The following is a 16,683-nucleotide window of genomic DNA, read 5'->3' as shown; positions in this document are numbered from 1 at the left end:
ATGGTCAGGCGAATCCAGCGACTGTTTGGAAGCCGGCCAACCAAGACGAGCAGCATCATACAAAACAGTGTCCGTTTTACGTATGGCTGCAGTCCTCTCCACATATATCCGAAGAGCACTAACATCTAACGATTTTGACAAAGGTGAATCCTGTGGAATAACCAGTACCACAATAGGTTGGTCAACGTGCAAAGCCGAAACCACCTTAGGCAGAAAATCCATTCTAGTGCAGAGTTCCGCTCTATCCTCATGAAAAACCAAGTATGGATGACAGGATAGACGACAGGGTTCTGACAACCTCCTGGCTGATGCCAGTGCAAGAAGAAGTGTAGTGTAACCTTCCACAAAAGGTATTTTAACTCCACAGATACCAAAGGTTCGAACAGGAAGGACTGAGAAGGAAAGTATTAGATCCAAGTCCCATGGAGCTGCAGGAGGAACAAAGGTTGGCTGTAACCTAAGCACACCTTGCAGAAAAGTCTGCACATCCGATATCAAGGCCAATTTCTTTTGGAAGAAAACAGTGAGCTAAAATATGAACTTTCAGAGAACCCAAACCCAAACGTAGACCTGCTGAGAGACCAGCTTGCAGAAAAGGCAGAAATCTGGCTAGGTTGAATTCTGTAGGCGGAGATCCTCTATGTTCACACCATGAAACACAAGCCTACCAAATTCAGTGGTAAGGTTTTGAAGTAACTTTCTTTCAGGCTCTGAGCATAGTAGGGATTACCCTGGATGGGTTCCCTTTACATCTTAAGATGCCCCTTTCAACAGCAACGCCGCCAAACGTAGCCGCTTTAAGGCTGCATAGACTAAAGGACCCTGAAGTAAGATCTTCTCTCAGTGATAGGGGCCACGGATCGACGATCAGCAAAGTTGAACGTTGGAATACCAAGCTCTGCGAGGCCAATCCGGAGATATCAATAGAACCTTGGCCTTTTCCCTCTTAATGCGTTGTAGGATTCAAGGGAAAAGAGGGAACGGAGGGAAGAGATAGACAAATTGGAACTGCCACGGAGCAGACAGTGCGTCTACTGCCAGCGCCTGCAGGTCTCTCGTCCGAGAGCAGTAGAGAGGCAGTTGATGATTTTGTCTGGATGCCATGGGGTCGCCTGCGGAAGACCCCACCGTCGAACCAGCTGGTGAAAACTTGAGGCTGTAGTGCCCATTCCCCTGGATGCACGTCCTGCCGGCAATTATTGACGCCCGGAATGAAGATTGCTGAAATTACCCAAGCAGCCTTTTCCGACCAGACTAGAATCCGGCTTACTTCCTTCATAGCCGCTTGACTTCTGGTGCCGCCTTGTCTGTTTATGTATGCCACTGTTATGGCGTTGTCCGACTGGACCCTGACTGCTCGGCCCCGCAACAGGTGATCTGCTGTCTGGATAGCGTAGAAGACTGCCCTTAGTTCCAACATGTTTATCGGCAGACCTGCTTCCTGTGATGTCCAGCGGCCGTGGAAGCGATGTTCTTGATTCACAGCCCTCCAGCCTCTCAGACTCGTGTCTGTGAAGAGTCCAATCCTACACTCCGAATCTTTCACTCTATTAGGTGAACCGAACTCAACCACCAGAGTAGAGATAGCAGAGCTCTGAGACTTAACCTTACCCGATGGTGAAGGAAAAAAATGGGATCCTGTCCACTGTGAGGGGAAGTAGCTGAAAAGTCCTGGAGTGAAAACGACCGTAAGGAATCTTCCCCAGGAGTCGGATGCACACATGCACCGAAACCTGACGACATCGAAGGACTGTCCACACCATCTCCTGAATGGAAGTTACCTTTTCCTGAGGGAGGAACACACGTTGAGACAATGTATCCATGATCATTCCCAGAAATTGTAACCTCTGCGTCGGTTGCAGATGAGACGGGGAAATTCAGGATCCATCCATGACGAATGAGAAGGTTGTGTGTCACTGTGATGGCCTGCAGTAATTTGTCCCTGGAATGTGCCTTCAGCAGCAGAACGTCCAGGTAAGGGATAATAATGATCCCTTGTTTTCCAAGGAGACTCATCACAGCCATGACCTTTGTGAATATCCTGGGGGCTGATAAGACAAAGGGTAAGGCCTGAAACTGGATATGTGAATTCAAAACTGCGAATCCCTGAAACGCCTGGTGAGGTGGCCAGAGAGAGATGTGAATATAAGCGTCCATGATATCTAGAGATACCATGAATTCACCTTCCTCCAATCCCGCAATCACCGATTGAAGGCACTCCACCTTGAACTTGAATATCTTTTAGATATGGATTGAGATCCTTCAAGTTCAGAATAGGTCTGACAGAGCCATCCATGAAGAGACTGGAGTAAAAACCCTTTCCAGTCTGATGTCCAGGAACTGGGTCCACCACTCTCATGGATTGAAGCTTGTCTATTGCTTCTTGTAGAACACTCCTGTCATTGGAAACTGGTAAACATGTGGTAAAAAAAAATCAAGGTGGAGGTTGAACTGAAAGTCGATCTTGTATCCCTGAATGATGAGATCCTGGACCCAAGCATCCGTACAAGTTTCATCCATACTATTCCGAAGACGTGCTCTCATCTGGTGTCCCCCAGGTGAGAGGGAAGCCCGTCATGCATTGGGCTTGGTAGTGGACTTAACCTCCTGTAGAGCAGAGGTTGAAGTTGCTGCGGCTCTGCCCCGACCACTGGAACCACGGAGCGGTGACTGTCCTCCTCTGAAGCGACCACGTGAACGCCCGGGGCACGAAAGGACCAAAACGAGGGTCCAGAGTAATATCTTCTAGGAGGAGGAGCCGCAGAAGGAAGAGAAGTGGATTTCTCAGGCTACAGGAGGTAAATCCACTTATCTAGTTCCGTTCCAAATACTACTACACTTCCCGTGAATGGAAGTGCTCCCACAGCTCTTTGATTCTGCGTCCGCTTGCCAATGTTTAAGTCACAGCACTCTTCAAGCTGAAATTGCCAGAGCTGAAGTTCTGGAGGCTATATTGCAAAAGTCTTTGGACGCTTCTCCAAGGTAAGCTGCAGCTTCACCTAAATGTTCTGCGCACGGAATAAGGTCTTCCACCGGTAGCTGGTCTCATTCCGTTAACCAATTGTTTTGCCCAAAGCTCAATAGCTTTGTTAGTCCAGCAGCTTACGATCGCAGGACGCAGAGTCACCCCTGCAGCTGTGTAAATGGACTTGAGTGTTTTCCAATCTCCTGTCAGATGTGTCTTTCAAAGACGTGGCCCCAGGAACTGGTAGTGTAGTCTTTTTAGATAACAGAAAATCTTGTGAGACTTTCATGGCTATCTGCCAGAAAAGGATACAAAGATAATCGGCGGGACATCTGAAATTTTTTATCCGGATGTTCCCAGGCTGACGTTAGAAGAGAATCTAGTTCTTCCGAGACCGGAAAAGCAATAGTCTGTCTTTGTTTCTTTAGAAAGAAAGACAATCTAGCAGGACCTGTGTCCTCTTGTATTTGCAATACCTATCGGATTGCAGAAATTAAAGCCTCTATCCCCTCGGATACCGGTTCAGACTCCTCTTGGAGTTCCTTAGGCAAATTTGGAGCATATTCACCATCTTCTAAATCTGGCATATCCTCTTCCTCAGTCCTCCAATTGGAGGACTGAGGGTAACACAGTCTCTTTTTTGAGACCTAAAGAGTAGATCCTGTAGTATTACGGGAAAGTCATAGCTTTTGAAATTCCCTTCATGGATACAGCTAAGGACCTCGCCCATGTGCTGGGTCCTCTAGAAGAGCTGGGGCTGCTGGAAGGAAGGAGCAGGGCTCCAGAACTAAGCTCCGCTCCCCACTAGGCGTTGGGCTTTAACCAACAGAGAGAGATCGATCACCGCAACTTTTCCCACCCGCAGCCGGCAGATGGGGAAGGCAAAGGGCACCGCTAAAAGGGAAGGGCACATTTTGCCCCTTTAAAATCGGGAATGGGACAGCCTAGCGGGAACACCAACAAAGTATATGTGCCATACGTTGACTCCACTACTGTTCACTCTGCCATGCTCCCATACCCTTTTTATAATTTCTGTATCCACTCCCCCTCTTTCCCCATCCAGACTTTCTGCAAAAAATTGATGGTTGAAAAAATAAAAATAAAACTTATTTTAATCTGCCCCCAAACAAATGGATAAGTTTTCAAATATGGGGTAGATTTTTAAATGTTGATTATTCTAATTATGCACCATCCTTTCAATTATCTAATTTGGCACAGACAGAAAATGAAGAGCTTCTAATATAGAAAATTCCAGTTTGTTTTAACAAAATGTAAAGAAAGTCCAGAAATGTATGGGCGACATATTCAATACAATGAGATGTGTGTAAACTAATTACTAAAACAATCTGAGATCAGAGATAATTGTAGCTTTATGTAACTGAAGTTCTTCGAAACTCCTATAAATTTGGGGACGATTTAATTAGACAGAATTAGTTATCGTATAAAGTGGGCGGGAGCCAAATCAATTGTTTCTGCACCCAGCCCTGCGCTGGAAGCTAGAATGCACAGGATTAGCCGTGTAAAGCAGCTTCTCCCGGGCTAAGTGCCAGGTGCACTGCACTTACAGCATACGCACCCAGCCCCTAAACCCTACTTTATGCAGTTTTCTGCTCGCAACTTAGGAGGGTGCGAGCAGAAATCCACGATAAGTGCATCTTCGGTGCTAGTCACCCACAACATTTCAAGTATCTCACCCCCCAGAGCAAGCGTTTATGTTATTTCTAAATTCTGTCTGTCCCAATATGATGTAGTATCTGATAATTGAAGGGTGTGCATATTACTGTGAGTGACAGTTATATTCTTCAAAGGGGAAGAACTGTGATAAGAGGCAGTTATGTGCTGACCTTAAAGTGTAACGTGCAGTGCAACGTGACCAAGGGCCACTACTTTGTGTCAAAGTTTGATTTGGGGGTAATATTGTGTGGTCACCAGATCTCAGCAGGAGCTCACCTGTTTTTTTTTTTTGTTTACTCTTCCTGCTTCAATTATGGATGGGGGAACCAATGCTCTCTAGGGCACCAAAATGTAGTTACAGCTCTGCTTTGGTGTGCACAGATGTGTCCTCCTGTGTTTTGCACCCCTGTCCTAAAAAAAATATCTACAGTGAACATCCCAGGAGGGATGCGAGAAGAAATCCTTAGTAGGGCTTAGCAGCGTTCGCTGAATTGAATAGCTCCGGGAGGTCATTCCCGGCACTATTCAACTTGCGTTAAATTGAATCGAGCTCAATGAAGATTATTAACAGACTAAAACCCCTTCATGAAGAGCAGTAACACTGACAAGTTATAAATGGTACACTACATAAGAAAAAAAAAAAAAAAGGAATCCTTGTAAGAGAATGATACCCTCTTTTCCACCAAAATCCCAGGTCTGACCTGGGATTTGGAACACTGTTCCCAAGCAGGGGCAAACCCGGGAATTACCCCATTCCCGAGTCGGCGCCATTTACACTGCACACTGGTGCAATGCCAGGGCTTAGCAATTATGTTATTACCAAGCACCAAAAACTCCAGCTCTCTTCTGAACGTCAGACCGGAGCGGACCGGCGGGGTGTTCTTTTGGGAGGCTGTGTGATGTTACAGCTGTCACCAGGGAGACGGGCAGGGAGAGATTACAGCCTCCCCATATGAAGTGCGGATGGGGTAAATACCGAAACGGTCCGAACCATACAGGGAGGCTGTAATCTCTCCATCCCCAGTGACAGATGTCACAGACAGCCTCCAAATACCACCTAATCACCATGCTGTAAACGAGTCCAGGGTCAGAAGACCCAGGTTACCAGTTTCCACTAAGCTTGTGCTGTGGCCAATCCCTGAGAGCTGGCTGCAGCACAGCGTATAACAAACAACGCTGTTTGTTATAGCAGCCAATGAGAGAGGCAGACTCTCATTGGCTGCTGCTGTGGAAAGCCGTGCTGGGATCAAGTGTCTGATCCCAGCATCGGCACAGCTGCAGAACACAACCGTGACCTGCGCTGGGACAGTGTGTTTGTTCCCAGCGCCAGGTAAGTAGCCACGGCAGGTACCTGGTGAAGGGACAGCCTGGTCCCTTTCACCAGCATTGGCAGTAGAGTGGTAGAGGGAGAAGCTGGGCTCCAGGCACAAGCTAAGCGGAACTCGGCACCCGGAAGCAAAGAAGCAGCGGCGGTTGTTTGGCACTGGCCGCGAGCCAAACACTGCTCGCGGTCCAGCAGCCAATAGGTGGCAGACGCGACAAGCCAATTGTGGCTCGCCGAGTCATAGCCCCGCACACTCTAGGCGTCTTTTATTAGACACCGCTGTGCGGGAAACTTCAGTCCGGTGGCGGAGGGGGGAGGAGTGAAGACCTCCCGAAGAGAAGAGTGCCGCGGCAACAGTTCCAGCAACTGCGCAAGAGGCCAGAAGATGGCATGATCAAGGAGGAAGAAAGGAAGAGGTGGCGCTGCTGGCCAGGACGGGCCAGCAGCAGAAGAATGAAGCCCGGAGTGGACTGCGGGGGTGGAAAGAAAAAAAGAGCTAACGAAGCTCCCCTCCGCAGCCTTGGGCCACCGGTATTTAACCCCTCCCTAGACCACCAGGGTTGTCGGCACTAGGCCCGTGGGATAAATTCAGGCAATAGGCCTGTGGGTATATAGGCGGGCACAAGGGCAGTGCTACGTAGGGGGCATTAGGCCCAATTGAAGGTATCTGCCCGCCAAATAGGTGTGACTGACCTGGGCATTAGGCCCAGGTCACTAAAGGGCAAATAGCTGGGCCACTAATGGGGGTACTGCATAGAGGGTCAACTACTGGGGCACTGCATAGGGCAGGGATTACTACTGGGGGCAATGCATAGGGGGGACTACTACTGGGAGCACTGCATAGGGTGGGATGTACTACTATGGGAATTTAAGGGGCATGTGGGGAGGTCTGATGCTGTTGGCGGTATCAGATGGGCATTCTAAGGGGATGTGTGGTGGCATGTGGGGAGGTCTGAGGGACATATGGGGACCTCTAAAGCATAAATTATTATGGGATCCAGAAATGGTCAGATAGGATCCCTATTTTTTTGAGTCTAGTTAAACCAACTGCCAGTTTCCAGGACCCATGGAATCTCTCTGAAAGGTAGTCCACTTGTCCCATTTACTGACGCATCAACAGTGGGTGCATACCTAAAACAATAAGGATAAAAACACCTAGCACAAGTTAGTCCAATTTAGCCACACTGGACAATGACCCACTCAGTCATATCAACCAAAAATGTTTGTATAGGCAGTGTGAAAAAAATGTAATTGTACACACAAAAAAAAAATGCATACAAAAATGCACCTACAATCAGAGGGGTACCTGTACTTTTTTGTACCCTGTGAAGATGACCATAATCAAACTGATGCACATCCTTCCCTCTGGGCGCTCTCCAGCATCTTTACGCCATCTGGCTGATCACCTTTACCTTATGACTCCTCCCTACTGACAGTGTCGTAACACCTCTTCAGGGATAAACTGCTGAATCCCCCCATTCATGGCTTGGGCAGCGGGCACAGTGCTTGGAATGCCCTGCCTGTAGAAACATTCCAGCAAGATAGACATTTCTGTAAAATTTGATGTAACTAATAAGCACTCAGCAGAACTTGGTAAAAATAAATTTCACATAACAGGCATTTCCCTTTAACAGACAAAAGTAGCAAAATCATGCTCATACAGATGTGTCCTCATACATCTAGCCTCAATACGTCACGCAGCGCGACTTGACTGATGTGAGTGAGCCTCCAGGTCCTGTGCTAAATAAGACAGCGCCAAAGTCTTATTTTGCAGAAAATGTGTTTAAGTCACATTGCAATGTGACTAGGATGCACCAGCAGACTGTGCAGATGAATTTGATATGCGACACTTGTGTGTGCAGCAGAGTGTATATGAAGCACAACGGAACGTGGAATGAAATAAGATGCAGCCGCTACATTGTAGCACTTTCTATACAGATGCAGAGGCTCAGTCGCACACAGATATACAAGTGTAGTATATGAAATTAATAAATAGTCTGCTCCTGCGTCCTAGTCACATCGCATTGCGACTTAGGCGCATATTCAGCAAAAAAAGATGTCTGGTAGAGTCTCACAGGACCTGGAATGCCTTAGAGGGGTTTTTTAGCACAACTGCAACAACGGTGTGTAAGGACACTTCTGTAGCATGCATCTAAAGTAGATAAAGTTATGGTTCCACAACATGCACAGCTAGCTTTCAGGCCCAAGAAAGATCTATAGAACCAACATGGAAACACACTCAAACGAGTGTTTCAAGTTGCATCTCAATATGGAGGAGAAAAATAGAAAATACAGTGTTTAATCTTTTAAGGGATAAATTGAATTTTTTTTGTCAGAAGTCAAGGAAGATGCATATTAACTGAGGGTAATTTGATTTCACTATCTAAGTTACAAGTTAGAAGTCAATTGCTGACTGGTTGCCAAGGTTTTATCGTATGTGTGCACCACTAAGCAAGGTATGATATAATTTTATTTTGAAAAGATAGGTACAAAAAGACTGTGTACTTTTGGCTGGTGGTGTTTTGGGTACCCTGTGTAGTTTACATCTTACGAATGACTGAACTCTTAATCATCTAAGAACAAACTCAAAACACATTTAGAACAGAAACTAGTACAGGTTACAGGGATATGCAACATCCTGAAGAGTGAACAGGTTTTGATGCTGTAGTGACGCAGGACTAATATCTAAATGTGTCACTGTCTCAGTTTCCTGGGGATACTGTATAAAGTGGTTAAACTGAAGAAAAAAAAAAAAAAAGTGTGTAACCTGTGATGTGATTATTGAATGTTTTAATGTATTACACAATGCTGCACAATAACCAACTTCTACAGATGAGACAATTACACAAGGAATCCTGCTGGCGAGCTTACAATCTAAAGATAACTAGGGAGATAATGTGTGAAAAGTTTCTGACCCCTCAGGGCGAGTTATAAGAGACTGGAGGGAGGCCTGACAGAAACTGCTTTAGATGCTAGACATCTCTCTCTATTTAGATCTGCTAGGAGATAACTCAGTACAAGACAAGCCACAGAAGCCAGGGTTCCATGGAGCATAATGCTGGGTACACACTGGCAGATATATTGGCCGATCAATTGATCAGCCAATGTATCTGCTGGCCGTTGGCCAGTGTGTACAGACGATATGTCTGTGAACCGCATCGATCACAGACATCGCATTGGCTGTGCTGCACAGACATATCTGTCCATCGGCACAGACTTCACTGGCATGCTCCTGAATGCTACATCATTTGCCCATAGTCTTAACATGAAATGACAGTGAACTAGAACTGAAAATGTAAAGAACTTTATACAAAAAGAATTTGTCAACTTAATTCCAACAGTAAATTTTAGTCCATATGTAGTGTTCACTCCTACACACCCAAAATGAGTATTGGCCAGGAGAAATGGGGTGTGTCTTTAAAACGCACCGCTTTTTAATCACTCTTGGGGGTGTGTCTGGCACTTATGGACATGCCGGGCTGCCCCCAAGCTCTCACTTCTGTGAATAGATGCCGGGCTATTCACAGGCGGTGATCTCTACACCACAGTTTTTCCCACCCGGGGGACACTGCGGCCCGCGGGTGGGGATGGCATCCACAGGCTATTTTCGCACACAGCCTAAATACCTGGGTTTTTGCCAGTGCACGTGTACCAACCCGGGTCTAGACTATGGGCTGTATGCAATTAGGAGCAAAAAGTCAGTTTCAGCGATACTTTCCCGCCGTTGAAGTCATTATCGCAGATTTCATTTATCCCCGTATTCAATTTGGCCGACTTTTCGCTGGTGTATAAAGTCAATGCATTAGACCCGGCGAAGAAGTATCGCCTATGAGTAGGTGGCGAGAAAAGGGTTTTTGGGGTGCAGACTTCCAAAAACCACCCTTGGACAGGTCCCTAAAGGTAATCTGTAAAAAAATGTTTTAAAAAGAACCTAGACACCGCAAAAAAGTACTTTCGCTTTTGGAGACAAAAAATAAAAAAAATGGTGTACCTTAAAAACTAGTGAAATAGACTCCAGGGGGTCCCCAAGTATGCGGCAGGTGTTTTTATGATTGCAGGTAGTTGTGGCAGATGGATTTTTCACGTGTTTTAAAACGTCACATTAGCATCTTTAAAATATGCTAGTACCCATTTTCATGTACCCCAAATTTGATGGGACTAGTTATTTTCTCAACAAAAAAAAAAAAAAAAAAAAAAAAGCACCAAAATGCTATTCTTCACCACTTTTTAAAACACGCAAAGTAGACCATTTAAAGTGGCCAAATACCTTCAGCAGGGCTATTCAGAGTGATTCCCCATATCAGTGCATCTTTTGGGGGGTGTCAGGCTGATTTCCCCAAAACTGACAGTACTTTTCGCCTATTTAAGTTTCGCCGGGTCCCATTTTTGACAACCTGGAATTGAATACGGGGATGAGCGGGGACAAGTGCGATACTTTTTCGCACACCAAAAACCCTCGATGACGGCGAAAAGTCCGGCAACTGAACTTTCGCTTTAATTGAATACGGGCCTGTGTGTGAAAGGGGCCAACCGGGGTTATTCACGGGTCCGATTCGCTTCACCTGTATTGTGAATGGCATAACCTGGGCCGTGATGACCCGAGTCATGCCTAAAAGTCTGATTAGCTGGCTTAGTGGCGCTTGGAGATCTCTCCAAGCATCTACTGCTTGATGAAAGACACGGGTCCGGTGTGAAGGGTGATGACCCAGAAATAACCCAAGTAGTCATCCATGTGTGAATGGAGGAAAGTACAGAAAACCTTGGCTTCAACCCGGGCTCCGTGTTCTGAGTCCAAGCAGGATTAAAGACAGTCTTTATGTGTGAAAGGAGTATGAATTCGATCTAGTTCACCAGCAGCACAAAATGAGTATCGTGTAACACATTAATCTATAAGTCACCTGGGATGTTCAAAATAGTTTGAGCAGAGGTACGTGGACCAAGTGGTTTCCGCAAATATCATCATTAACCAGTCACTGAACACAACGATGGCACTGGCACTTTGGTCAGAGAATGCCAGTTAACGCGCCTTAACACCCTTGTTAAGGCGCGATAACCGGCTTTCTCAGACCACACAGAGCACTGAATTGAATAGCTCCGGGAGCTCACTCCCAGCGCTATTCAATTCGCGTTGAATTGAATCGTCCCCATAGGGGGAAATTCACTTTAGTGGATTTTATGATCGTGCCAGGAGGGAGCTCCTGAGGCGATTCAATTTAGCACACTATTTAGTCCAACTAATAATGATTTCTCCTCGCATGCCACCCTCCTGAGGGTGCGACAAGAAATCTGACAAAAGTGGTGACAGTGAGGCAGTTAACTGGTTTAGCACGGCGCTAAAAGCCTTGGGGCCAGCACTTTAGTCAGAGAATGACGTTGTTGCGACTAAACATCCATTCTCCGGCATTCTCCGACTTGACAGCGCGCTGAATTGAATATCTCCGGGAGCTCCCTCCCTGCGCCATCAACAGTGCACTGAACTGAATTTCCCCCACAGCAACATACTGCTGTAATAGACACAATTAGGGAACATTCGCACACCAGTTATCTCTGCAAAAATACAAATCTGACTGCAACTTTAGAAATTCAGGGGAAAATAGAGATGAATGCACTAAATGGATGAGTGCCAGTTGGCTGAGATTGAATTCTGATAAAATACTTCAGATTGGAGCTCACCATCTAACAAGTCTACAGCATGTTAGCCAGAATCTAGTGTGTACACAGCTTTAAGCCTAGGGGTTCAGACTTCCTAAACTGTGCATACAAAAATTATTGGAGATGTTAACTTATATTGTGGCTAGTCCTTAAACATCATGTGTTTGCAGTGATCAAAACTTTGCAGAATGCAGACTTTACAAACCAAACATTCCTGCCACATAACACCCAGCGGCAAGCTCTCTATTCTGGCCTACTGTGAAATGGCAAATCAGTTTCAAGATTGGCTTAATGGCAATCAAATCTCAACATAATCAGAGTCCCAGCTATGTGCAGCCCATGACCCTATATGAACTTTGATCTATAATACCTGGAATGTACTTGAAGCCTCAGGTCTCCCACAATGCATCTCCAATATATTAAACACTGTGCAACATTTAGACCCGTATTCAATTTGAAAGACTTTCCTCCCAATGCAATGCACTAGGCGAAAAAGTTTTGCCTATGAATAGCAGACAGAAAAAAGTGCAGAATTGGGGTTTTGGGGTGCATAGTTCCAGGAACCCCCCATGCAGCCTTCAGAAAGTCCCCCAAACAAAAAAAAAAACACTAAAGGAGACCCCAAGAAATTACTTTGAAAAAGGGGGCGAAAAAAAATGTGGTACAATTTTAAAAACTAGCGAACTTGCCTCTGGGGGGGTCCCCTAAAATGCCCCAAGTGTTTTTTGGCTTACAGGTGCTTGCGGCAGGTGGATTTTTCACGATTGTTTCAACTTCACTTTAGCAAATTTAAATATGCTGACCCCCATTTTCAAGTACCCCAAATTTGCTGGCATAAGTTATTTTCTGGAAAAAATACAGAATACTATTCTTCACCACTTATACAAAAACACTATTTAGCAGCTATTGAGCCCATTTAAAAACACCAAATACCTTCAGCACACCAAATCGGGGGGTACCATAGTAAACCCCCATGTCAGAGCATCTTTTGGGGGTTGTCAGGCTGATTTCCCCAAATCTGACAGTACTTTTCACCTGTTCAAGTTTTGCCGGGTCCCGTTTTCGCACACTTTCAAATTGCATACGGGGTAAAGCGGGCACACGCGATACTTTTCCGCCTACAAAACAGGCGAAATGTCCGGGACGTGAAAAAGTATTTCAGCTCAAATTGAACAGGCTCACAGTCTTAGAGATCCCCTCTCAGCATTTTTGAAGACAGGCTAAAGACTCTACAGTTCACCAAGGCATTAACCTAAGACACCAGTTCAATTTTTAATACAAGAGAAATCCTTCAATTCATCATGTAATTATTATTAAATTATCAATTGCTTTGAACTTGAACGTAAGAGCTTTGTAAATGGAATTTTTGCAGTGTCCACACAGAAATCAATATGGGCTGCTTGGAGGTTACTTCAAGAAAATAATCCAAGCAAAGTGTTTCACTGCAGTCCATATTACAGTATAAAGATAGAGGTTATTACTGTTTTTCTATAGTGTCACAATATGAAGAGTAGACAGACTTGGAGCAGAGGTCACAGTGGATATAAATTTTGATATCACTGTAGATCACTACATATTGGCAGTAAATAAACAGTAGCTGGGATACCTCATTCATAATAGGTTTTGGGAAACTTACCTCCAAGGATATTGCAGTATGGAGGGGGGATAAGTGGCAGTAAGGTGCATTAGGAGGCGGTAAGGTATATTAGGAGGTAGAAATCAATAAGAACTCTTCTATATTAGATGTGGGTTACACAGTAACGGGGTGTGGCGCAGGTTAGTCACAGTCGGGTTCCACTATTCACACATTAGAGGGCCACACAACCTGAGGACATCGCTGTGGCTAAAGGCTCTGGGTTTCTGCTGTACGGAGGGGGATCAGGACCATCCATTAGTCACATATAAAGGGTCTTTGGGGCCCTTTGATGAGGTTTCTGATATGTACACAGCTGAGTGATGGGGCTCAGGATACGCAATAATCAAAGTAGTTTAGTGCCAAGAAGAACTTTTGATGACCCTGTTACAGGCAGTATGTAGGAAGTAAGGGAGGTGTGGAGGGCGGGTGGGGGCTCAGACATGGGGTGTGGTCCTGAGCCCCAGTATATACACAAACCTTTACATAGCATTAGCCCTTGCTAGCAATATTGCAGCCGCTATAGGGGAGACTGCATTGGGAGATGGGGTGCTCGGTGGAAGGGTGGGGTCTGGGCCCCCATTACACACACATTTAAAGGGCCACACTCACCCTTAATGACATTACTGTAGATGGTGGCCCGGAACTCCTCCTTGGCCCGCAGGTCGAAGTCCTGACCGTGGATGATCCGCATCTGTTTGAGGAAAGTGGATTTGCCGCTCTCGCCGGCCCCGAGCAGCAGGATTTTGACCAGCCGCTTGACATAAGGCTTCTCCCGGGAGATGCATCGGTCGATCTCCTTGGACTTGCGCTGCTGCTCGGCCTCCCGGGTGTTGAGCACACAGTTGGGGAAACAGACGGACAGCACGGAGCGGGTCGGCAGGAAGTCCGCCATCTTACACACTACATGAAGACCGAGCCCAGGGAGGAGGCCAGCGCTCTCAGCGTCTCTACGTCACTGCGTGCGCGCGCTCCCCCTGGGGAAATGAGCGCGCAGCCCCGCCCGGGACGTATGCTCCCTCGAAACACGGCGCCAGCCAGAGGCTGCAGCTCAGCTGCGCTGTCTAATTATCATCTCCAGTACTGTCCGGTCACCGCCATTGTTCTGGAGCCCACATCTTAATATATTGGGCAACGACCTTACCATAATGGCTTCGATCTCGGAGTCGCTAGTTAGGATTTCTTTTTACAATCTCATCACCTCTCCACACAGTAAAGCCACAGAAAAAAGGGCAAACGGGCGGTGTGCCGTGCACTAAATTCCTCGGCCGCCTTATCCGCCCCCTGCTGACTTGCTGTTTGTTTCTGTATAAACTCAAATGTGTAGAAGTAGTCTCTGTACTGTAAGACTCAAACCACATCCACCAACTTAAATGCAATATTAAATCGAAAGTGATGAGAGGTAGGGACCCCCACATTTTTCCTTGCACATCGCCTCCCCATTTTGTACGTAAATAAGCTTAGTATCTGTCAGCAAAGAATAGAGGCATACTTCCCAACACTCCCATATTGACAGGGAGACTCCCTGAAATAGTAGCAATCTCCCTTATTGCAACTTATTTCCAGAGCCGTAACTAGACTTTTTGGTGCCCTGTGCCAGAAAGAGCATTGGCGCCCTCATTTTTCAAAGGGACATAATGCAGCCAAAAAAGGGCCATGGCTTCATGGGGAAGGGCCAGGGAAGAGATAGGAGAGGCCAGGAGATGCTGGGGATGAAATAAGAGGAAGCTACAAGCAAGAATGATAATAAACAGAAAATGGACAGGCCCAAACAGCGCCCCCTGCCCTGTGGTGCCCTGTGCGATGGCACCGGCCGCACTACCCTAGCTACGGCCCTGCTTATTTCCATTATGTAGCTGTTATAGTAAAATTAAACATATATACATACATTCAATTGGGATCATTAGTATAATTTCCCTGCATTGGTTATAAGGTACAATGATCCCTATGACTACATGCATTTTCTGCAATGTATCAGTGTGTTTTCATCAACAAGTAGATCTTACTAAAGGTGCCTATCCATTAGGCGACCTGAAAGTCTGAACGTCTAGCATTCAGACCTTCAGGTCGCCGAGGTGCGGCTACCGCACTGAACGTCATTCAGTGAAGGAGCCTGACCTCCTATCCCTGAACATGCCGAACCTGACGAGCGTCGTCAGGTTGACGGGCATGTTCAGTAGACAGTCGGGGACAGCAAGGACTCAGCGTGCATGCGCATCGCTGGTCCTTGCCGGCTATCCATTACCTGACTTTGTGAACAATGCAACCAAAACCTGGTTTTGGTCCGATTGGTCACAAACTCGGTTAATGGATAGGCCCCTTAACTGCTTTGGGGCTCATTTACATATGGCTGTAAGTCAGTATTATGTCACGTCTCTCAGATGTAGCAGTACACACCCACTTTACCGCACACTCATAGGTGTCAATTTCTCAATCTCCCGGAAATGCTTTTTGAAAAGTAGGCAAGTATGTAGAGGCCCTTATTCAGAAGTTGACTCTATTGCAGCCGTGACTGCAGATTTATGCCAATGCCGCAGCCGATGGGATTCGTACAGAGATGCCCACCTGTTTCGCCTCTAATCCTTTGCTGTGGATGAAACCCACATCAGTCGTCCAGACATTAGAACACGTTGGTTGGCAACCATCAATGCTTCCAATTGAATGGGAATGGCTTTTCTACTTGATGCTCGAATTGTGATGGTTTCACCATCTTTTTGCTTGTTTCTGATGGTCATCCGAAGTTTAATTAAGTCCATTCAGCTGCAGTGTCTGCATCACAACTCCATTACAGATGACAAATTTGTTCCCTAAATGGTTCTACTGTATTTAGATGATGGGTGTACTTTCAGACCTGCTCTCATGTTTCATTAGTAAAATAAAAGTAAAATGTTCTTCTGTTTTGCCATTCTTATATTCCATTTGCAATAACACGGAGCCTGATTCAGAGAAGGACACAATGCCCATGTTACACAGTTGAGAGATTATCGATAAGCTGCACGTGTCTGAGTTGCACTGCGCATGTGTCAAGTTTCATAACCAATGTCACTCACAGTGAGGATTTATTCGCAAATTGATTGACAGGGACTGTTTGTGGACGGCAGTGGGGTGATGGCAACTTGCAACCGTTTTTGGGGTGTCTCTGCAATCCCGTGCCCAGTAAAAATGTCACCGGCATCTTAGTTCCCGCAGCCATTCTGCGCGACCATAGGATTACTTAGAAGACCTATAATTGACTGATCTGCGACTGTTGCTGCATCTTCCTATGTGGTCACTTGGATTTGTAAAGCCGCCTGTGGGCATCTCAGTACAAATCAAGGCAGCTGCAATATTTGCATATTTTCACACAGCAACTGTGTACAAAGTTACAGCTGCGGTGGCATTGCAGCTGCCCGTGTGGGCCTGAGTCAGACATCTCTGAATCAGGTCCACAGTCAA

General features: G+C 46.1%; 1 protein-coding gene across 1 annotated transcript in view; it reads right to left on the bottom strand.

Moving 5' to 3' along the window:
- The window catches only part of GNA13 (G protein subunit alpha 13), a 55,666-nt gene extending 41,476 nt beyond the window's left edge, over nucleotides 1–14,190 (bottom strand). Inside the window, exon 1 of the mRNA XM_088468009.1 lies at nucleotides 13,861–14,190. Within this exon, the coding sequence (XP_088324135.1) occupies nucleotides 13,861–14,143 (283 nt within the window). The 5' untranslated portion in view covers nucleotides 14,144–14,190. The remainder of the gene's footprint in view (nucleotides 1–13,860) is intronic.
- Nucleotides 14,191–16,683: the final 2,493 nt, after the last annotated feature.

The sequence above is a fragment of the Taudactylus pleione genome, unplaced genomic scaffold (assembly GCF_031769625.1).
Source record: "Taudactylus pleione unplaced genomic scaffold, aTauple2 ptg000012l, whole genome shotgun sequence".
Lineage (NCBI taxonomy): Eukaryota > Metazoa > Chordata > Amphibia > Anura > Myobatrachidae > Taudactylus > Taudactylus pleione.
This window is presented reverse-complemented; position numbering and strand designations above follow the sequence as displayed.